This window comes from Numida meleagris, chromosome 2 (genome assembly GCF_002078875.1).
Source record: "Numida meleagris isolate 19003 breed g44 Domestic line chromosome 2, NumMel1.0, whole genome shotgun sequence".
NCBI lineage: Eukaryota > Metazoa > Chordata > Aves > Galliformes > Numididae > Numida > Numida meleagris.
Window position 1 is genome coordinate 15796526 of NC_034410.1, and position 25012 is coordinate 15821537.

The following is a 25012-nucleotide window of genomic DNA, read 5'->3' on the forward strand; positions in this document are numbered from 1 at the left end:
TAGAGAACCCTGTCTTAACTACAAAGAAAGTTACAAGCTGCGCATGTGATCTCTATAAACAAATCCAGGCATGGTATACCTAACTCAATATGTACCTCCAGGACTCTACCTATAAATGACCCACAAGAAAACCTGGCCAAAGGGTGGCAGAAGCTAGAAGATACTAGCATGTTTAATTTCAAAACAAAACACAACGGAACAACCCAGTAACAACCCGAAATTACAAAAAGGGCTTTGAAAGGAAGAGGAAATAAATTTATTCCAGGTTCACAGTGAACAGGACTAAAAGCAATGAAATTAAATCACAGCAATTGAAATTTAAGAGTAGTAAGAGAAACCTCCTAATAAAAAATGTCGTTCAGTGCTGGAAAGGGCTGGTGAAATCCCCAACTGCAGTGGGGGAATCAGGAATGGAACAGGCAGAGCTGACTCCCTGCTCCTCAGCAATGAGATAATGCTCATTAAATGTACATAATTTAGCAGATTAGGTTCAGAGGAGTCATCATAGGCCTCTTGTAGCTGCCTGTGTTATACAAGGAGCAAGTTATCTTCCATCAGCTGATGGGCAGCGAGATGCTCCTTCCAGGCCAGCTATCCAGTAGTGCACAGGCACAACAAAGTTTCCCATGTGAGACAGCAATGCTTACTCTGTACCCTTGAGAAGAGCTCAAAAGGAGGTGTGGGCTCCTGCTTCTGCAAGGTTCAGCTCACCAGCAGCATCTTGCCTTAGCCCTTCAGTGACTCCTCCTGAGTTTGCAAAGACATACTCAGCAAGTAACCGTGGAGAGCAGGGCACGATGATGATCATCAAATAAAGCAGAAGGCATGGCCTTTGCTATCTGTCTAATGAAACTACAGAACTAAGAAGTAAGGCTGATGGGCTGAAGGAGATACTAAAACGGAGAAGGAATGGAGCTGGAGCCCAGTTTGAAGCAGTGGGAACAAGCATAGCAGAAGACTTAGAGGAGCAGCAAGTTGAATTACAGAATGGTGACTTTTTGGTTCTGCTGTAATACAGTCATTTCATTTACTTGATGACACTGAAAAACACACTCTCATTTTTGATTTTATTTTACTTTTTTGTGAAGAAGAATACATTTTTTACTTTTGAGGCATAAGGCACTACCAACTTTTCCACGTCAGGCCTGAATAAAAAAAGATTAACAACCAACCCAGCTGACCTTTGCCATTTCCTTCCAGCCCTACTGTTCCACAGTCCCCAACAAATATCAGTAGGTCTCTTACCTTTCCTGCATAATGATAAATCCCAAAGGTTAAATCTACTCTCTTGGGTCTCCAAAAATACTTTGACTTCAAATTATCCTCAAATTTTTCTAGAAGGAAACACATAGTTTATCCATTATTGGAGTTACTTGTCTTCTGAAATTGGATCTATCTAAAGATATTTCTTGACTTCTCAGACAATACAGTGGCACAAAACATACCAATGTTTTTAAGGAGAAAGAAAGTATAATGGTCTTGTAAGAAAAAACGGTAGAGAGTATGGGAGCTATCTTCAGTTATTTGTACCATTTTTTAAAAACATGTGACCTCAGAAAGTCATTTGTCTTTCTAAGCTTTTGATCTTCATATATGAAACAACATGGTAATCCTACCACACTGGCAAACTGTGAGGAAACATTTACCAACTGGTTGAGGGGCTCTGTACTGAAGACTATATAATATAAGATTAGAAGAACAATAAGCTTATATGAATGCTTTAGCATTGATATTGTTATTAGGTTCTGCGTTCATGTGTGGGTTAAAACCTTCATCTGACACTTTGCACATTCAAAAATCAATAAAACATTCATCTGCTCAGATAGCATTGAAATATTAAGGAGATGAATCACAACAAATTCAGATGTTTTAATTTTAATTTCTGGATAGACAGAATTGGAAACATAATTTGCTGAAAGGCACCAAAGTAAAGTTTGCAGCCATTATCCTTGAAGAATAACAAAATTCTTGTTCAGATATGGTTCATGTAAAAGTCCAGAACATTATGGAATTCTGAACATAACTCAGCATTGAAAACAGTGTTCTTGGCATATGAACCTAGAGGTTTAAATCAGTTTGACCTTTATCTTTTAAGTGCTGTAACTAAAAAAATCCCGAAGGTGGAAGAATTCAAAACCTGGATTAGGAACTTAGGTTCATTTGTACTCCTGTCATTTCTTGTATCAACTTCAAAGATGTATCTAACCTTGCATACATGCCTCACTGAAATATACTTTGACATTGGAATGTGGGCTCACTGAATACAACAGCTAGCATGAATACCCCAAACTAGACAAAACAAACAAAAATGTAACAGGGAGACATCCTGCAAAATTACAAAACAAACCATACACTTGCCTACAAGTGTCTGATCTGTTGCTTGTGGGAATCGACTTTCTTCATCAAGCAGCGATAATAAGCCCATTGGTTTCTGCAAGAACATATCTAAGAGCGGCCTGTTGTCCTCATATTCTATAACTCTTGCATCGACACCTTCATAGAGGTACTCATTCTGTAACAAACAACAGAAAGCACATTATATCTACCCATACAGAACCACTTCAGAAAATAATTCATGAACTGTCAATTGTAGAAAACTAAAATTGCATGGAAAAAATATGCTGAGACGCTAAAGGCATGAAGGGATGTATCACACTGCCAAGCGACAGATTTTAATTTGCCATTGGATATTTACGAGATTCCTATGGCATATTTGCAAAAGTGACTGGAGATCAGAGATGCCTCAGCTGTTTGATTCCTGACTTCAAACACCTGGAAAAGCTCTCACATTGGGAAGTATGGTGCACACACTTTCTAAAAATTACATAAATAAATTGTCTCAGGTTGGCCTCTACTCTTTTTTTCTCCTTTTAAGGAATGATAGAAAAGTATAAAGAATTATTAAAAAATAATAAAGGAGCTGATTTCTTTTGCTTTGCTGAAGACTACAGATATCTTTAACTTTCCACAAGATTGAGAATAATCTAGTAACAAAAGCTGTGTCCACATGGTGTTGCAATGATTTTTTCTCAAAAACTATTTAAATTATAGCTAGCAAAAACAAGAATGACCTTCAATCCTTCAGCATAGCAGAGGACAGGCATAGATTTATCAAGAGAAGGATGCTCTAGGGACTGCCACCCCTCCATTATTTTTGTCTGTATTACATAATGCAGAATATAAGGGAGCACAGTGCTCCCATATATACCAGGGCTGCCTTCAGACCTGTGCAGACTGCTTCATACACTATGAAACACGTAATTAAGCCTTCTGATCTACTCTAAAAGTAATTTCTCTTCCAAATGATAGGACTTTATAGAAGTGTTGTATTAATTTATGATGTAATGTCACAGTTGGGCTGTCCTGAATTCATTGTAAATTGAGTGTCATAAAGATGAATGATGGATAATATTAATGAGTTCAAAGACCTCTAACCCCAAAACCTTTCCTTATGTGTCATTCACTTGAGTCTGAATGACAGTCAGGGGTGAGTGAAGAAAGGAACACAGTGAGGATTTCAAAAAACAATTAACTGCTGTATACATCAAAAAAGCACATATTATTAGACTTCGTACTTCTAAGCAACAGAGAAACTGCAAAACGACAAAAAAAAATCACACTGTCTTGGAAAAACTGACCTAAATAAATAAATCTGCTGATCCATTTGAAAGAGAAGACAATACAGAACTAAACTTTTCTACTATCCAGGTTGATCTAATTTCTCAGGACACTCTTAACTCCATGGATAGGTTATGGCAGGATCTATACACCCATGTGAAGGTGTAAGGAGTAAGAACCTCTTCTACAGTCCCACATGGGCTCTGTATCTCAGGCACATAATACTAACTTTATCTTCATCTGCCCTGGAGCAGTGGACAGGTGGAGTTTTGCTTTTCATTGTAATCAATGACCTGAGTAGCATGAGAAGAATGACAGTAATAAATGTATCACTGACATAGGCATGAAGTTAATTATATACATGTAGGAGCTAGTGGCAGGAAGAGAATGACTTTGTGTTATCACCCAAAGATTACACTGAGGTAGAGGCAGCTTAACCAAGGGCTATGGCTGCACTGACACACAGCTGTTATGTTCATAAAACCAGCTGTTACTTCTCAGGGTTACCAGGACTACTTTTATCAAGGGGAAAAGGGAAGATACTGTGGAAGATATTACTTTGGTTGAATCTATCAGAAAAGTGTTTTGGTGATGCTCAGACATCCTCAAAGAAGATCTCAGAGGCAACACATCTAATGATTGACTTCTTCCTACTTGAAATGTTTGTGAGAGAGGCTGGTTAAGAGAACTGATAGAAAAGGAACTCTGTATTATCTGTTCTGCTCTACCGTAATGGCAACATCTGCTCCCCCTCCCTGAACTGCCAACACACGGTGCCTGACCTTCAAAGCATTTGGTGTATGTGATCACTCAGTCTTTAGCACCTGTATCCTAAAAACTGAATGGGATGGTAGTGCTGACAGCTTCTGTAATGCTACTGTCTGCCCGGTAGGATATTGAGTGAGTTCACTTCATCACTTCCCATGAGCTCCTGGAGGATGGCTGATAACCAAGTCTTCAAGGCACTGGTGTGACAGATGGCTTGGAATTAAGAGATACCATATTACATTTTCTTATGCAATTGCTGGTCCTGACCCATATTATTATGATACAAACAGCAAGGAGAAAAGCTTTTGTGATGTACATCACGAGACTGTAATTAAATACATCTTATTTGAATTAGTAAGCTGAATCAGCTACAGGATGTTGTAATCTTCCATGATATTTTATGACTAGAAGGCTCCTTCAAATATCAGCTGCTCATTGAAATTCTAAAGCATAATCCACTAGCCAGTACTGCTATAGATGGGATGTCAAAAGGAATGACTGAGTTGCACTTATACTTAGGCTCCAGTCTCATCTCAGTATTTTATGGTGTCTCTTCTGTGATCAAAACTAGGTATTATTACTTTGTGTAGTCTGGTTTCATTTACCAACAAAAGAATTATTAAATGTATTTGGAAATGATCTTCATGCTTAATAAAAGCGTAATGACACTGCTCTGAGAACGTGGCATGATGATGCTTTAGTTTAAATAGGAACACCAGAGAGTTATTCAAGATGAACCTTTTTCCATCTTGAGTGGAAGATCAATTTGTCACACAAAAGTAAAATAAACATTGCATACTTATCAAATGCAAAAAGTAGTATCCTTCTAAGTGGCGATACGTTTACCACTTTCTAAAATGTAGGTATTTCACATTACACTGTTTACTTTCTATGGAAGAATCAAAAATGAGAAGGAAATGGGAAAGCTGTCTTGCTGGACAAAGTTACCTGCAGAACACGGAGCTAGCAAAGAATTATCTCACATCAGTGCAGCACCTTACATGTGAGAGAAGCACCTTGAAGGACAGGACAAACAACGTAATGAAACAGGGGGCATTACTTTTGGAGCAGCTCTCATATATACCAATAAGATGGAAAAAAATATTAAAAACTAGTAAAACCACATTGGGAGTACTACAGTGACACTGAACGCTACAGAAAACATTCAATAAAAAGGATTTCTCAATACTGCGCAATTGTCTTCCTAAATTTCATTCCCGTATAAAATTTTCAGCATAAAAGGCTTCTCCTATTTACTGTATCAATGCAACAAGACCAACAAAAAAATGGTAAATGAGCAGTAAGGCCAATTTTTCTTAGATCAGTTAATGGGAGTGGTACAATCCACTGTGTTTTGGTTTGTCTGTTGTTTTGTGATCACATCAGTTTTTGGGCCACTTATGTCACTCCAGTAAACATGCTATACAAGACATTATGACATTATTCATTCATTCATTTCAGGCATCTTCAATGAGGGTGCTAGTTCCTAAAAGGCTGGAGGTGATTGCTCTTTGTAATTTATACAAGGGCATCTTTGTATGGTAATGAAGATCTTCAGGGAGGCTGCCTGGAGAACTTCCTGAATAACAAAGCTTAGGATCTTTGACCACACCCTATCATACTATTCCTATCACTTCTGAGGCTGTATTTTTAGCAGGTTGCACCTCCAAGGAAAGCAAAGCTGTTACCAGTTTTCAGATTCAGGTACAGAAAAGAAACCAGTGACAATACTGGAATATATTTACTTTCAGTGAAATTATTATTTTTTCCCAAGACATGTAATTTCTTCGAATAACAATACTGAATAATGGTTTAAAGATGACTTTCATGAAACGGTTTATAAAGTTGAGGTGATCTTTCTCTGAGGTTTTTTAGTCCTCTTCAATTTCATAAACTTTTATAACTCCATTTTTATTCTGTTTCACATAAAATTATTTAGATTAAATCCATCATAATTTATCTTAGGTGAGCTAGTTCCTGAACAAGAACAAATTAATATCAAGATTTCCATTTTTTATTTATGGAATTTCAGTGTTCATTATGCTTATTAGCAAGTTATTATGAACATTGCACTTCAATAATTATTTTACCACTCATTTATTTTTTTACTGTAGAACCATACATTACATCAGTCAGGAAAACAACACTGCATTTGCACCAGAATGATTATCATTGTGTTATGTTGCTTAGATACTGTACACTTCAAGTTTAATGTATTTTATGTAGGCATTTTACTTGCAAATAGCAATCCGACAGTGCTTCATGTAATACATACTCAGAAAACATTCGTTAGGATCTGCAATTTACAATCTCCTATGGAGAAGGAACAATGTCATTTCCTGAGACAAGCTTTTATACATTCAGCAATACTAGAGCTTAATCACAAAATTCAAGGCATACCTGTTCCCAGGCAAAGACATGCTGATTGAAGTAGAACTGAATCTGTTCATTGGCAATGTTGATACAGAGTTGTTCAAAAGAATTCTTCTTGAAATTCTCAAAGCCAAAGATATCAAGAATTCCAATGTTCAAACCATCATCACTTCCACTGCAAAGATTAATTATTTGACATTGACTATCCTCATAGTTGTTTCATGAAAGCAAATAATAAGCTATATCTGTACAGCAAATATGAATGGAATAGTCTTTACTAAATCAGAGTTTTCTTAAAAAAAATCAATTTTTATTTGAAATACAATAAATGCATATAAATTCAAAGACGTCTGTATCTGCAAACCAGATACTCTGAACCATGTAACGACCAATTCAATCGGTAAGTGCATAGAAGACTTCAAATTTTATTTTTAAATTAAAATGTGCTAGTTAATAATCTATTGTAAAAAGCTCATGGTACAGAAACAACATGAGGTTCTTTTCATTTATCCTGTAAACCAACAGACCTTTTCCAATTGTACTTTGGAATTAAAGATACTAGACATTATTTTTTCTTATTACTTATTCATAACACTTAAAACTGCTTATTTTAACAGGAAAGTCTAAAGAAAGAATAGCTAGGCCTTCTATGCATCTAAATAACTACTTGTAGTATTGAGCACTTGAACCTCCTTGTGAAGTCCATCTCATAAATTGAAGCGTTTCATTGTGGAAGGACCACGTGAGGAACTTTTCTTCTGACCAATCCTTATCTCTTTTTTGGTTGTTTCCAAAATAAGTCTGAAGTGCCAAGTGGAAGTTCTTGCTGTGTTTTGTTCTCAGAGTGCTTCGGTAGCTGTGTCTTTGTAGTAAATGTGTGCGTGGTGCGTGTGGGTGCAGCAGGCACTGGGGCAGGTGGGCTGTGCTGGCTCTGGCTCTCATCTTTGCTAGCTCTGCAGCACCTCATGCCAAGCCTCTGTGGCATGGGCTGCAGGCCAAGTTTGGGTACAATGGAACAGATTCACTTTCTGTTTTCAGCAATTGGTCCCTCTGGCACAGCCCTGCCCCAGCAGCGCCACCCCAAGCAGGGTGTCCAGCCCCCCGACCATGCAGGCTTTGGAGATCCCCAAGGATCTCCCTGATGGGCAGGGGCAGCTCCTGGGCTCTAGGTTGTGCACAGCGCTTATGGGCCTGGCCCTGAGCACCACTGCAAAGAGAACCACATAACTTGTTTTTTTCTACAGGCTGACATCTTTGTTACTGTTTCATGATGTTAGGAGTGCACTGAGAGGTCTTAGGAGAGGAAGCGAGAAGCAAAATTTAAAGGCACATGTCCTGCTCTGACAAATACTACCTATGAAGTTCTGTTTCGGAGATTCTGTGAGGAGCCAACAGTTGGACTCAATGATACTTATGAATCCATTTCAACGTGGGATTTTCTATGATTCTGTGTCCAAAGACATTTGCTGATTTTGACCTATATTGTTGACTATTTTGTCCGTCTGGAAATTACTTTTCCTCTCCAGAGCTAAATGCAACAAACAAACAAAGCAAATAAATTATTTTACTACCATAAAAACAGAGTAGACTTTTTTTGCTTGTTTGCTTGGTTTGTTTTTGTTTGTTGTTGTTGTTATTTGTTTATAGTGAGAATTTCAGGTCAAACATTCTCCATGCTCACCAGCACTGTAAGTATTCAATTTGAAAAGAACTCTTTTGCCTCATCTATCATGCATTTTATTCTATTATCTACTAATTAAAGTTCTGTTTATTGCTGCTCTGTGGTAACCAAATATTTGAAAGTTTAGACAGATTTTAGGATTGCAGTCTCGACTTTCATTTGATGTTTCAAAAATAAAAAATCCAGAAAAAATCCAGATTTGCAAAGCTATTTACTACTGATATTCTATTTCAAGTTCATGCTTTCTCACTGATATTCCCAGCCAGAGAGAGCCCTGATCTACAGGATCTACAATGTGAGATACATTATTTCTTCTTTAATTAATTAGAAAGATGTATTAAAACCTCATTCTCAACATCTTTCTCATCTACCTGTTTAAAATATCACCCTGTAAGGACAGGGTGGGCATTAACCTCAGTAAATGGCTTTGGAAACTACCCTGATATATATATTTGTATGTATATAGAAGCAATAACTGCAATATAAGGAACAACATGGGTGCAAATAAGAGCAGAATTTGACCTATTTAGTCAACAGATGAATGTCAAGATTTGACCCGATTACTAGTAGTAAACAGTATAAAGGAAAAAATAGTAATTTCAATACAGTTACACATGATCTACAAATTGTTAAATGAGTAAAGGTTAAACAGGAAAACACCAGATGCTGTGCTATCTGTATCTACTGTATTGTCACTGCATAACACAAATAGGGTAAAAAACATTTTTTAACATGATGCTGTTGTAAAAAAAAAAAAAAAAAGTAGCAGAGAAAAGTAGATGAGAACACTAAATATTTCAATGTAGACCGCACTCCTTCCATAGAAAATCTCTCTTTATTCTGGAAAAGTGTATTTTACCTTAAATGTTTGTCAGGTTTGAGAAGAGTGTTGATGCGATTGACTATCCAGCTGAAGAGGCGTCCATAGAGAGCTTTGGCCATAGCATCTCTGACATCAGTGGCTTTTTCCACAGTGTTGGGACGAATAATTGTTTCTCCTCGAGTCACTACGCAGTGAGAGGTGAGGGCCTCTTGCAGCTCGTCTGCCTGAATACACAGCAAGGATGCACCTGGAAGGTAAGGTCACAGCTCAGAGGCAGACTTCTGAAGAAAAAACACACACTTTTGCAATCAAGGCTGCAAATATAATGTACTACAAAACAGTGGCCCAATCCATGTCTTAAACTAAACCTTGCAAGTGAGGGCCTTCATACAAACCAATGGTCAGCATCTATTTCAGTCACCAGCTTTTCTACTTTCCACTGTATTACAGAATCATAGAATGGCTTGGGTTGGAAGGGACCTGAAAGACCATCTAGTTTGAACCCCCCTGCCCTGGGCAGGGTTGTCAACCACTAACTCAGGCACTAGACCAGGCTGCCCAAGGCCCCATCCAGCCTGGCCTTGAACACGTCCAGGGATGGGGCATCTACAACTTCTCTGGGCTGCCTGTTCCAGCACTTCACCACCCTGTCAGCGAAAAATATCCCTTAACATCTAATCTAAATCTCTCTTCTTTTACAGTAATCAGTAAGTGATTCAAAGCAGAGGCATTTATGTGCTCTAAGTTGTTCCATCAAGGAGACTGCTTCTCCAAATTGTCTATGGAGAAATGCTAGGGAATCTAGATGACTGTTGGGAGCATGAGAGTTGTGAGGTGTGAATATCCCTCTCTTATATTCCATCCCTGTTATCTGCAGCTGTCCCCTTTTGCTTCTTTCCCAGCTACATGATATTTTTCTATGATAGGAAAATGTGTAAGAAGATAGCATGAAGAGTTCATAGACTCCTCAGGTGTAACTACTGAGAAAGAGCAGTTACTTTCTTGAGAATCTTTGCTTCTCCCCTCCTCCACCTCCTGGCAACCTGAACGGTAAGGGAACCCTTCAAATTATTAGTTAGCTACAGTTCAACGTGCACATGCAGGGAACAAGTAACGAGGATCTATGAAATAAACAGAAAAAAATGTTCAAAATGTTAATGAGGTTCTCCATCAAATGTTCAAATAACCTGGGAAAAATTCCAATGATTTTGTTTTCAACCAGCTGCAGTATTAGCCATGTTTCCAAAATGCCAGCAAACTAGTTAGTCAAATAAGGTACATAAAATGGAATTTTTTTTCTTTTTACATTTGAATTCAGGTGAGCCTGGAATTAATCTAATTCCAACATTTAATTCTTCTTGCAAAAATTCCATGTGAATACAGCCTTCATTGATAACTTTTTGCAATATAAGACATTTGCTACTAACATGCTAAAGGAAAACAAATTTTAAAGCATGAAAAAACTCACAGTTCTCAAGGGCTACTGGATTGGAAATGTTGCTCTTGTCAATCATGTGTTCAGATACCACTGCAGAAAATTCAATGTTACCCACATTTAAAATGGCAGCCAGAACACTGTACACACTTCCAAGTTCCTGGACAGTATATAAAAAAAAAAGATGTACACTTAGTAGGTTGACAGGCTTGTCACTTTGGTGCATGTGATGGGCACAATGTTCTTCTCTCATGGATTCTTTCCTAAGCCTGGAACACTTTCTCTCATTGTCTGCCACAGGATCACTTCTTTTAGGAATTCTTTCCTCAGCAATTATTCCCCGTTTTGTACAAACAGAGGGAATGCAGAGGGTTATTATATCCACCCTTCACCATGTCTGCAGAATCAATCTTGTCTAAAAACGTAGTACCTAGATCAGCAAAAATATAAAAAAATCTGCATTTAAGTTTCTTGGATCACAGAAACAAAATACTCCAAATAATAATAGGTCTGGAACCACCCCATCAATGTCATCGGGAAAAGAGCTTCACTGGGAGAAGAATGAGAACTCACATCTCTGATTTAGCAGAGAACTTCACTCTTCAAAATGTCACTAAGGTACTGAATACTCACCACAGTACTTTGGTGCGGACTGTATTCAAATATATTTAAACATGTATAGATTTCAAATGTTTTAGTAGGTTCCGAATAGGGATTCTGCCTTGAAATAGGGCTAATATTAGTCTGGACAGTAAAGTGATATCTACAGTAAATGATTTTAAGTAATTACATAGGACAAAATCATATTTGTAATTAATGAAACAATGTGCTCTTTGTACATAGATTTTGAACTGCCAATTTTCAGCTGTGAATCTTCACATGAACTGTGAATATTTTTCAGTATACTCGATGATCTGTATTTTCTACTCAGAAATGTTGAAGTGTTCCCGTAAAAAACAGACTTGGTTTTAAGCTAGGAATCTGCAATACTATATATTCTGAGGCACACAGTAACAGTGTATTTTGTAAAGAGCAGTTTTGTAAGTTTTATGGTTGTTTTACAAAAAGCAGTTTTATAACTTTGATTAGTATTTTATAATGATGATGTTCGTAATTCCACAGCATTTTATTCCTGATATTCAATAGTTTGCTGGTACCACATCAGGCATCATTTACTCCGATAAAATCCTTAATTGCTCTAAAAGACTTGGTCTTGTTTTCAGCACTTTCAGAGAAGTTAATCTAGCAGTTAATAAATTAATTATTCCAGTGACAGCAAGACAAACTATATGAGCTCACTAGAAAATTATGCTCAGGATAATTGGCTCACAGCTGATGTAGGCTTTAAGCAATCATTTTCATTTTAAGGTTTGGGACATATTAAACACAAAAAAAAGGCTATCTTAACTTCTGCTATTATGCTGTATGACATGTATTGCTGCTGACATTTCTGTTCCCTTTCCCAGTGTGTTCTAAATCTGGCTTGATCTGTTTTATACAGCACGATTACAGCTCACCTCAGTCAGCTCTTTCTATAAACTTTGCCTTGGAACTTGAGATAAAACAGTGTGATTTTAAGGCTAGGATACCGACAGTTACCATTAAAGGCTGTGAGGCACTTAAAAACAAATTTTAAAGAAATAAAGCTTTACTTAGGTCTCAGTTTTAACTGAAGAAGATATTTTATCCAAGGTTTTCTGCTAATAAAACACAGAACATGCATATCTAGCCCCTTCTCAGCACACTGGGGTGAATGCCAAAGCTTAAGGCTGGTTACAAATAAATGAACTTTGAAAAGGAACTCATTGTCCTATGGTATTTTTTTCCTAATTGAAAAGAAATCATCTCTGTACATGCACGCTCTGATTTCTGGCAATAGCCATTGCTCCTCGAAGAGAGTGGTACAGACAGCCTATGTTCACTCAGACGTGTAGGAAAGCAGCATGCAAACAGACCAAGTACTCATTCACACCTCTGCCACCGTTTGGAAGCAAGTCAAACATACCTTCCCTACTGGCATCTTGCTCTGCCATCTGATGCAGAAATAGAGAAAGCAATGTCCCCTTGGTAGTTCTCGAGAGACCTATAAGGGTGAGTTCCTTGCAGTTTCCTCGTATCCTGTATCAAAACCTCAACTGAGAAAGACTCCTCTGTTCCTTCACTCTTGCAAACACAACCTCAGACAGGCTAATTCAACCAATGGAGAACGTAAGACAGGTTATCATGGATAGGGCTTAGATGTAGCCACAGATTGTTTATGTTGCCTCATCTATTTCTGAAAGTGTGGCAAGCCTACATGTAGATAATTATTCACAGATTAAGCTCATAGTGGTTTCCTGAGGAAACTGAATGAAGATGCACAATAGACCTGCGTAATGCAGCCAGTGACATTACTGTAAATGAATCTTCAATATGTAAGGACAGTCTCCTCTCTGGGATGATCAGGACTATTGTTTCCATCTAACACAGTGAACAAAAGAGTGTGGAACAAGAACAGATTTCCTGCTTTACACGGTGTTAATTAGGGCTTATCAAGGTTTTTGGTGAGATAAAACTGCTGTCAGTGCTGAACTGTGCATATCCTCCTAGGCTGCTTCTGGAGTGCTGAAAGTACAGGTGTGAAAGGATGTGTGATATTATTACGTGCAGTTGTGAATAAGCACACAGAGGAGAAAAAGACTGTGAACTCTGCTGTTAGTGCAGCTTAATGTAAAAGGAGGAACAGAATGGATGTTCTGCTACCTATTCAAATACATTGAGGGAAATGACATTTTGAAATTAATAGAGTAGTTTTCTGAGAAGAACTTCTTACAACATATGATTTTGATAGAGAGACTAAAACATGCATCCATTCTGCAGCACTAGTTCTACATATCACAGACACTGTATGGGTCGTATTCCTACTGTCACTTGTGATTGATAAAGTCAGTGGTAAACTATAACCATGATGCACAGCTTCTCAAATGAGAAAACAAGGGTGCAGGATGGGGTTTACTTCCCTTGCGTCCTATTTTATAAGTACAGAGGCCTGGTTTTCCCTGCAATTACATGAAAAACAGCCTGGTGAGAAGGATTTAATGGCCAGTAGAGCAATAGTATGAGAAGATAAAGGAAGAATGGGTTCAGTTAATGTTCAGTGATCAGATTCACTCTAAAGGAATGTAAAGACTTCACTCAACTTTGTCCCTGGAGTTGTGATAATTTATTGAGTTCATCAAAACCCAGATAAACTCAATGAATTTTTAGAACTCTCACCATGGACATCATCTTAAAACAGAGATGAAACTCATATTCACAGCCCTAAAATTATAGACTAATAAACAGTTACAACATTTTCTATGCATTTAATTTGCAAAAGCCTTTTTTCCCCAATTACTCAGCTGTGCTATGTTCACGGACATCAAAGTCTTGTTGACTAACATCATTTTATTAGCTTATCTATGCCTTAAAACCTTAAAAATTTAAATGTAGCAATATAACAGTAAGTTGACCACGTAATACCATAAAACATAAACACACTACTGCTGAAGGAAGAAAATAACAAGGGTGATTATTTCAATTCTTTATTCACATTTTCCCTTATCAAGGTAGACATTAAAATTCATTAAAAAGGGTCATCAGCACTCACCTCCAGTGTAAAACCTATGACTTTGAAGCACTGTTCAATTAATTCAAACTGAGACTTATAAAAGCTATTGTTCATAAAGTCTTGCACTATTCTGAAATGATCATTTTGCAGATATCTGGAAGAGTTGACAGAGTTAGAATTTAAATGAGGCTAGGAATTCAACACCATCACATTTCTAAGGAATCAATTTTTGCAAAAATAAACTATTACCTGGGAGGTCTATATTCTGGTAATTTGTAATGTGCCAGTTTTTTCTTTTCTGCAAGACCAGCATAAATATAATAAAAAATATGGAAATTTTTCTCTCCTCTGAAACAACAGAAGAAAGAGACTTGTTTAGAAATGTAACTGTGTTACATTTACTGATTGCATACACACTATAATTAAATGCTATTAAGATAACAGAGAAGGCTCATGCAAATTGACAGACAGCAAAGAGAACACTGCTCAATACCAACAGCTTCAGGAGCCCTTGGAAGTTATGCTTCAAGCATTAATCTCCTACAGTGGCTCTCAGGCTAACCAGTTCAGCAGCATTTTCCTGTGAATTCAGATCTCTAAACACCTACCCAAAGAACACTTGAGGCACCTAAATGGTTTGCTGACTTCCTGTCTCAGCATGTGGCAAAATGTAAATACCAACTGACAGTGACAGGGAAGAAAACACATTAAGTTATGAAAAAGGTGATATTTTAGGGAAAAAGCTAATTTTATCCCGAAAAAAGCACTTTCCATGCTTATGTTCAACTTGGGAAAGAAAAAAGCATTTTATAAAATTGGGTCTAACTTTAAATTGTTTATAAAAAAATTGCCAGTGAGATTCAGAAATCCTTCACGTCACAAATATACAACAGGTAACAAGGTCATACAGAGCTACAAAAAGAATAAAAATGAGACAAGATCAATAAACAGAAAAATTGAAAAGAGGGACAAGATTCCTTGTCTCAAGCTCTGTCTTTTCTATTGTTATTAAGATAGAAATAGAGTTGGTAAAATATTTTTTTTACTGTATATACAGAACAGAAAATACATTTCAATAATTTCAATACATTAGAAATACCATTTATTTTTTCTCTTATATTATGAGATATACACACAACAGAAATGGCTCTTTATTGCACTTGGTCCATAATCTCTCCAGGATCTCTCCAGATCCTACCAGATTCTTCAAAGTAGAAAATGAACATTTTGCAAACAAATCCACAATAACAGAGGAAACATAGAGGAATTAAATCAAAGCCATATACTTAGCAAAATACTAAAAGTTTGCTTTAAAGTAAAATTTCTCAAAAATTTCCACAAATAAATTTATAACAATACTATTAGAAAGCTTTTAATTCTTTAGACATTCTAATATACTTTTTATATATCACATATGAACCTTCATGGGATTTGTTAAAGCAACCTTAGACGCAATGAAAAGAAAAATGGGAGTAGTTTTCAATTAGCTGACAGAACTATAAGCTGTTCACATATCATTTATGTAAAAACCCACACCACAACAGAACAAAAAACCCTCACAGTACCTTACTCTTCCTTGTGTCTTGTCCTAAGATAATTTCCTGTTTTTTAAGCCTCCTCTGTAAACCTCAAATAAGGTCAAAAATGATCTTTATACTTACACTGCCTGGTGGACAACTCTGGATTTTTCAAGGAGGTACTCTGAAATCTGAGCTCCTACTACAGTGCCACCACAAGTAAATTTCATTTCCAAATATTTTCCAAATCTGCTGGAGTTATCATTGATGATAGTGCCTGCATTTCCAAATGCTTCTACAAGGTTATTCACTTGGAGGATTTTCTCCTGTAGAGTCCTGTTATTAGCCTAGATATTAAAAAGATAGTGCTTAAAATTAGCAGTAATTATTCAAATACATTCCCTCTTAAATGCTTCTTTCCTGTTCCATTTTGCACCACGTAGTGTGACTTCCATGTACTTCAAAATGTTGCACTTGGCCCTAATAAAGGAAGGACTGAAGGAAGCTCTTCCTTATTTTTCCCTGTATCAGTGAGTGAACCCAGTGCAATACAACCCTTACATACAGGCTTTGTTTCATGCACATTATCTCAAAGGGGCTACTTCAATACTTTGAGTTGGGCATAAGCTTCTGTGCAGAAATGAACAAATGGGTGTGCTATATATTATTTATTCAGCCACTCATCTAATCTTGCTGCTTTGTTACAGTCAATGAACAGGTCAAACTGTATCTGTAACAAGGTAAGGCACATCTCACATCTTGACTCATTAGTGTGCGTGACAACAGGAGCAAAGGTGTTGTGGCACAGGCTAGCAGTTACAGATTATATCCATATGGGTGTTGGACCATGTCCTCCTCATTTTCACCATTGCTCATATCCACCTAGCCTTTGATACAATGGTCTTTCACAAGCTGACACATACTTGGCTGTCCACTATACATCTGAATAAGTAGACTCATAATCAGAGTGGTCATTCCTACTTAAATCATATGGAAAGAAAGGCATGCATATACCATGAAGCATGTCACAATATAGTATTCTGCAGAATGAATGGCTGGCTGGAAGTAGAAATACAATCATACATATGATTGTAACAACACCAGGGCTAATCAGTTTCTGTGATCCATCACTTGACATGGCTTACCTGATTTTACAGTCCATGTTACCATCTGATTATAGTTGCACTGCACCACACCCGTAGATCAGTTAGCTTGCATCTCACTTGAGAAATGCAAAAAGGACTTCCTATTCTGCTAACTATGATGGTCACTTCCCAGAATGAACACATCCAGCTGACAGCAAACTGGTTCTGGTTGGAGGTAAAAAGCTCTAAGATAATTTTATTTAACAGTGTGGGTGATATGAAGACATTCAGTTGAACTAGGATGAGCTCTCACTGGAGGGGATACTTCCTTGTAGAACTGCCAAAATATTTCCAAGTGATCCAGTTCAGGAGGAAGGAGGGCTAGATAGATAAGGACCAGGTTCCAACTGGACCTCATAGGAGTTCTTTGGAAAATGTATTACTGTCTTGGTCCTCTAGCAGTGCCCTGCCCCCAGGCTCAGTCATTCAATTAGATCACAGATATCAAAGCCTTACAGATGAATTCCCCCATTGAAACATACCTTGCCCAGGACAGTGAGCTGCTGAACTAGAAGATGAGCACTTTGTGTCTTGCCAGCTCCACTTTCCCCAGAAATAACAATGCACTGCAGAGAAAAAGATCGTAAGTCTGAGCTTATTACATATCTCTCAGCCTAGCAAAAGATATAAGTAGGTCACCTCATCTTTACCTGATCAGAGTTGTATGTCACCATGGACTGATAACCGATGTCAGCAACAGCAAAAATATGAGGAGGGTTGGCAGTCCGTTTGGCTCCAATATACAGTCTGGAATGCTAAGCGTAAAAAAAAAAGAAAACATTATCTATGCCCCCTCAATGACTTTTTTTTTCACTTATCAGAGTTTAATTTTATTCTCAAATAAGTGTACATCATCCTTCTGAGCAGTATTGCTGCTTCTGAGTGAGCAGTTACTGCACTCACTATACTGTAAATCTGCATTTAGTACTATAAGAACTGCTAAAAAAAGATAGAGCACAATTTTGCATGTTGTCAGTTTTATGCCACGAAACTTGAATTATTAGAATAAATATGTTTCCAAATACAAAGCATTCTATTTATTTAATTTAGAATGAAATCATACTTTACATCCTCTTGCTTTTTCTGCATGATATTGATGTCTAAACTTAAGACAAGATCTTTTCTGTACCTACAGTAACTGATAATTAATAATGGCAAATTATGTGTGACCCAGAATTTACTATCTGTTCCCTTTGTACAGTGGAGAGGCAAATTCACAAAAGTTAAAATTTTACTTAATTGCTTTGTGAACTGCCGGATTAATTAAATAGCTACTGTTTCCCCAGCTCTCTTGGGATGAAATGTCCCCAGTTCCCACCTCCAACCATTTGCCCTGGTACAGAAGTTCTGCACAGGTAGTGGAGGAGGAGGAATGCTCCCTCCTACCAAAAGGAATAAGATTCAGTCAAATTAGTGCATGTATCAGTACAAATACTACTTCTGAACTAACTGCCCACAGTAGTGGTGGTCTAGTCAACAAATCTCATGAATTTTAGTGCAATTTATCTCAACCTAGAATGAATGCTGAAAGTCACTAAAAGAACAGTGATCTCAAAAATCCTTTTTCTATCCATTGAGTAAAATAGGCGACTTGCTCAGATATAGCCATCTGTACTTCAGACATGATATCCAACGTGATCTACACTGTAGACATAAAGATACCTGAGAGGTTTTTTTTTTTCAGTTTCTCATTTTTATGTTGAAATTTAACACAATAGGGACGTGTATCAATGTGAAATTAAAAGGACTATTGTATTGGTAATTTTTTTTTCAGAGTGAATTGAAATAAATCTCAACAGCAGTCTTACTTTATTCTTAACATGAACAGTCATATTTTATTGGAAATCAGTGCTAGCAGAAAAGAACCAAACTGGATTTTCACACCTGTGAAGAATAAATGTCTATGTTCCGAAATGGGTTGACAGCAATGAGAATGTCCCCAACATATGTGTAGATCTGATCCTTGGCATAACTCTTCTGCAACTGCTCTGTTACTGTATTCTGATGGAGAAAAAATAACATTGTCTCACAGGTAGAAAAAAAGAATATAAGGAAAACAGACAAAACATGAATATAGTTACAACGAATGAACAGAAGAGAAAAGGAAGGCTTTAATGGCCAGGAATACATATTATCTTGATCAAAGGTAAGTATTACTTTCAGACACCTTGGAATTCCTAATTGCTTGTGTCCAAACCCCCTGTGAACAAGGTACACTTAGGAATTTCCAAGTGGCTGCAGAAAAATTACTTAATAAGTAGTGCTTTAGTCTGTACCAGTTTATGTACAGCCTGGTAGAGGAAGCATGACAGTTTGTTTACAATCACTGATGGCCTCTATGACCTGCAGATAATGTGTGGTGGCCTGATTCTTCTTTCTGTTTTTGAACCTTAAGCTATAAACACAGCAGATTTCTCTTCTTTATGTATGCTTCCCATGTCCATAGCAGACTCACTTTTGATATCTGACAAATCAGTGGGGCTCCTATCAATAACTCTGCTGAAGATTCAATAGAATGCTCATTTCAATAGCTGAAGGCAGAGCCTCAGCTGACATAAATTGATCTCAACGCATCTCCACACCAAATTAAGTCAGTGAGAACCCAGCCCAGGAATAGTATGGTAAGCTAGTTTGCGACAACTCTAGATGCCCAAGCAGCAGGTGAGAATGTACTTGTTCTTGGACTTGGATCAATTTCAAGTTAACATATCATTGCAAATTAGCTATTTAGCTGGAATAAAATCCAGTGGTATACATCCACTTAAACAAATGGTGCTACTATACTGCTCAGTTGGAGGCTTTAACTGCAGAAGGTGTTTTAGCATACAGTTGGAACCATTCCAGAAACAAAAAATCTCATCTAAAATGTTTGGTGTAAAGTGGTGAAATGCTATTGTACACTTACACAATGGAAGTGTTCTAATATATACGAACTTGAAAGTCAACAGCATGACACTGTGTTTTAATATCTGATTACATCTCTTCAAGAAAACATGAGAAAGAAAGTTCTTACCTCATCCAGTACCTCCAAGGTTGCTAAATCATCTACCTCTTCTTGGTTTGAAACTAGTGACTTACTGTAGTTCCCTTTCTTTGTATGAATACGTTCAAATCTAGAAAAGACAGACATAAAATTTCTTGATGTAAGGAAACACAGACTACATCTTGCATCTGTAACCATCTTGACAGCAATTCAGCCAAAATATCGCACATTTCCATTGTTCTTAATTCAAATATATGAATGTTTGAACAACAGAACAGGAAATATTTTTCTTTAGTACTGACAGAGCATTCAGGATGGTAACACTTCTAGCTTAGTAATGATGGTGCTCTAAGCCTGGTTGAGGTGGTCAGACTGTTGAGCAAAGTGCTACAGAACCACTGGAGTATGTGAAATACATCCTAATCCAGAAGAATTCTCTTGTACTCTAAAGAAAAAAAAAGTACAAGTTAGAAACACTTTTTAGAAGTTAAAATATTTTTATTAGGATTAAATTTCAGTAAAGTTTATTTTAAAATGTGTTCTGGTTTAATCCTGCAGGTGGCTCAGCACCACATCGTCACTTGCTCACTCCCTCATTTCCCAGCGGGACAGGGAAGAGAGTAGGAAAAAAAAAAACAAAGTAGAACTTGTGGGTTGAGATAAATCTATTTACTAAGATAGGGAAAAGGAAATGGATAACAATTATGACTTTTTTATATATATATATATATAAAAAACAAGTGATGCACAAGGAATTGCTCACCCCTACCGATGCCCAGCTTGCCCCCAAGCAATGGAAGAGAGCGATGAACTCCCAACCCCCTCAGAACTCCTTCTACATGATGTCATATAGTATGGAATACCCCTTTGGCCAGTTTAAGTCAGTTGCCTTAATTCTGTTCCCTCTCAGCTCCTTAGCCCTTCACTGAGAATGGCCTTGGCTTTGTACGACTCTGCTTAGCAGCAACTATAAACATCAATCAGTTAACATCGTTTTTCTCCTAGAACCAAAACATAGCATCATAGTCTGAAGAAAACAATTCTATCCCAGCTAAAACTAAGACAAAATGAGATAATCTATCTCTTAATCAAACAAAAAAGTGTTATGCAGTCTCACAGAAATAAGCAAGAAAATTCCTCCCCTAGATCATCTCTATCCAAGAAAAAAATACATTGCTAAACACAGTAAAAACAGTGGAAAACTCAAGCTTTACAATTTACATTAATTGCATTTGTTTTAGGATATGGGGGAAAACTAGGGAAAGGGAAAGTGGTTAAGTAACAGCAGACTTTACAAACCAAATCAAATCAAGCTCAGATGCACAATATGGCACAAACACAAAAGACTACTAAGTAAACTGAATCTCCTGATATGACTGCACACCCCTTGGTACTACTGAACAGACATTTTGGTAAACTCAGACAGCAGAAAAATGGCTGTGTGAACCAGAATTGCTTTTCATCTTGATTCCATTCAAGATCAAGGAAATCCTGTAGTTTTGACATTTGGACATACAGCATGAGTAAAAACAGACAGGAGTTTTCTACTCAAACACCACCTTTGATATACAATGAAGAGTGGAGAGGAGAAAAAGGCAGCTACACCAGTGTGGAAAGCTAGAATGAACAAACATCACACAAATAGGACAAGCTAAGAATCTTCTGGGCTCACTCAATAAGATGTATTGCAGCGTTCATGGCCTGTAACCACTCCACGAACACCCCCTGCCTCCTGGGTACTGGCTCAGTTCAGGCAGGCTGGGTGCTGAGGGGGATGCAGATGTACAGAGCCAGGCAGGCACCCACTTGGCTTTATTTGTCACTTGCCAGGCCTGAAGAAGGACACGAATAAATGGGCAGGTGATGTCCTTGCAAACTGAATGCAATCAAAATCTGAGTGATGGAAGTGCAGGCACGAGCATACTTAATCTAGCACTTCTCTCTATTTCTCTCATCTGTAATGATCATTCTCTGAGAGTGACACAGGGCCTGTCCTCACCCAGGTGCCAGCAGTGGAGCAGCTTCTCCCTCCCTCAGGCAGGAGCCAGCTACCACTAGAGGCTTTCCATTGCCTGTCAGCACAAAGGCAGGAGTTTCCTACTCATTGCAGATGACTAATTTTGCAGCCTTAATATCAAGGCACAAGCACGTAAGACTTCATTGCAGGAGCAAGTAAAGCTTTGTGGTCTTTGTTCCAACAATGAATCCATAACTGGGCTGTAATTCTGCATGTATTTAAATATCTTGAAGCAGAAAACAATGAACACAAACAAGCAGCACCAAAAGGGACAGACCTGATATAAAGCAATTAAACATCTTCCATAAAGGATCTTTTCTTCCCTTTCCTTTGGAACACATTTGTGCTGCAAGAACTATCTTGGTAGTATTCCATCCTTGCAAGAACACTGTGAGACAATTCTTAGGTTGATGTATCTCAGGTTACATTTAAAAGTCTGTGGTAATATTAAGACTTAAATTAACTCTTTAGCCTTGCATGGTCTGTCACTGCTTGATTTCCATTTACCAGCTAAAGACATTGCTGTATTTGAAGCCAGAGGTGCAGGCAGAATCCTACCCCCTCAACAGAAACCTCTCCCCTCCATAACCTGTGCTTCTATTTATACATCCATCCTTTTAACAGCTGCAGTTGAAAATTTAACTTTGGGCAGTTGAAGGGATTTCTCCTTTGCTCCTGCAAGAAGGTCATTTTATGTCCAAAGGATACATCTAATATCAGTATGACTCTGAGACCTATCAGCATACACATGAGGGAAAGATATGGGAACTTCAGTACTGTATCAAGCTTTCCTAGTCTGTTACTTTTCACTGACAAACAAAGACCCAAACCAAGACATCTGCTAAGTTAGGCCTTCTGGTGGAATTGTTACACACTGAATATAGGGAGATGTTACCGAGTGTCAGTGAGAGTGATATTTCCCAAGATTTGTTTCAATGACCATTTTTAATGTACTGCAGGAAGCTAACAACAACCCTGCAAGAAGGGAGGGGAATACTCTAGTTACAGAGACTTTTTTTCTTTTTTTTCCCTTCTTTTAAGGAAACAACCTTTATTTATGCCAAGGAAGTTTAATTACGTAAAATTGATTCTCTTGTAATCCTCTTCAGCTGACATTATGAGAACAGTAGTGCTTGTTAAAACAGATTATATTCTCCACTCCCGGAGCACAGGAGAGCAGAAGATTTGCAGAATGCAATATTTTTCTGCTTTGCTGTCAAAGGGCACAGACCCCTCAAGGGCAGTTATACTGCTTCACTTGCTGAACAGTAACCACTTTAGTGCTGTTGACATCTATGCTGAAGTTTCATTACCATCATGCACATAGACATTGTGAACCAAAATAACCAATTTTCTCTCTTCTGATCAGAAATCATTTGTTGGAGACATTAGATCTCACAGACATACTCAGCAAGCAATTGAAGCAGCTAAAGGGCAGAAACATCAACCTACTATGGACAAGAAAATGAGTCAAGGCAGCATTGTTTCTGCGTCTTCTTCACCTTCACCCATCCTTGTCTTTCAAGATTCAGTTAAATCAAAGTGAGGGAACTGCAGCTTTTTCTTCTTCACGTTGTCAGAATGTATTTAAAAGATTTCTGATAGTTCCAAAAATACTCTGAAAAGGGAAGTGTGACTCATGATGCCCTGTTGAACTCTCTGCTGAATCCTCTACAGCCGTCTGTAACATGAAGGTAGAAACAGCTGTACATGTCCCAGCTGTTACAAATATCACTAAAAGTGACAAACAGAAAAGAAGCAACACAGAGAAATCTGTACAGGATCTGTCATTGATGGCGATTCTGTTTTTCTAGAGGTTGCACTGAGCAAAAAAAATTTTTGAATTTGTTTGCAACAGACATACACTTAAATAAAACTATAGCCTTATGTCTAAGCCAAATTTGTACCTGAATTTAGAAGGATGTACTGATAGATTCTGGCTGTATGTGCACAGTGTTTTGCAGACAAACCCGTGCTCTGTCTGTGTCTAAGTGATTGCACAGCACCAACTCCACTCAGGGAGCTGTGCTCAAGCTTACGCAATCTTGCTGAGAGCACGGTACTGCCCGGTGCTTTTCATTCAGAGGTGGCCCACCTCCAGAAGTTGGGTCATGTGTTGCTCTGTACAAGGTTTGCCAAAGTTTGTGCTGGTTTACCATACTCTGCAAATATGTAGATTACTGCCTCTTCGTAAGAGGCTCAAGAAAAGGCTGTATCCCTTATTCAGGGAAAATATGAGTTCTTAGCTGAGCAAATAGGATATCTCTAAAATTACTGTTTTGGATTGGTTCCTTATTGCCCTGATGAGTCTAGCCCATGCTCTATATGCAGAACCACAATGAGAAGACAAAGGGAAAGCTCCAAAAGTGAACAATGCCTGGTGGGTGAGGTATCCTACCTTCAGGAAGAATGAGTTGTTAAGCAAGCAGACTGATGAAATTGTCAAAGAGCATTTCTCCCCAGGAGTCACGAATGCAGGAGGAACAAATTTCTCTTGCTTTGCATCAGCAGTTAAACTATTCTTCATTTAAGAATTATGGCTGTCCATCATATTGTATGGAAGGAGACCGGAACTGCATTTCTATTCTGCTGTGGAGATGGGTACTACCCAGAAGCATACCGAGCAGGCCTGTGTAGCCAGAAACTCTTTATTGCCTGAGCGGAGTTTGCAGCATAACTACCCTATATAGTGCACCCTCAGGAATAGTGCAGGAATACACAGACCCTTCTGGTACAACAAAGCCTGTACCAAACTACAGGAGTGAAAGAAGTGGCTTGAAGTGGTCCAGAATTAGTCCACAACTCAAAAGCCTCAGATTTAATCCCTACTCTGCCACAGATTTCATTTGGACACCTTGACCCAACCAGTACCAGACTCTGTGTGGGCTGTGTTACTCTGCTCCTCTTAGTGCCTTCCTCAAGCTGGAGTGGTGATCTGCTCCTCACCACAGGCTGCCCTCAGAGTTTAGCTTGCAGGGTTGTTAACAGCTGCTTCAACTGGCAGGATGAGTCAGGGGGGGAGAGAGAGAGAGAGAGACGGGGAGAGAGAGAGAGAGAGAGAGA

The 25012-nt window shown here is 38.0% G+C and overlaps 1 protein-coding gene across 2 annotated transcripts in view; it reads right to left on the minus strand.

The window, feature by feature from the left end:
- The window catches only part of MYO3A (myosin IIIA), a 110385-nt gene that overhangs the window by 30137 nt on the left and 55236 nt on the right, over positions 1–25012 (minus strand). For both annotated transcript variants that reach the window (XM_021387868.1, XM_021387869.1), the window contains exons 10-21: positions 19963–20062; positions 18834–18950; positions 17600–17704; positions 17432–17515; positions 15949–16151; positions 14537–14635; positions 14327–14441; positions 10732–10858; positions 9300–9510; positions 6787–6934; positions 2359–2512; positions 1246–1334 (exon numbers count right to left, since the gene is read on the minus strand). In XM_021387868.1, the coding sequence (XP_021243543.1) occupies positions 1246–1334; positions 2359–2512; positions 6787–6934; positions 9300–9510; positions 10732–10858; positions 14327–14441; positions 14537–14635; positions 15949–16151; positions 17432–17515; positions 17600–17704; positions 18834–18950; positions 19963–20062 (1552 nt within the window). The remainder of the gene's footprint in view (positions 1–1245; positions 1335–2358; positions 2513–6786; positions 6935–9299; positions 9511–10731; positions 10859–14326; positions 14442–14536; positions 14636–15948; positions 16152–17431; positions 17516–17599; positions 17705–18833; positions 18951–19962; positions 20063–25012) is intronic.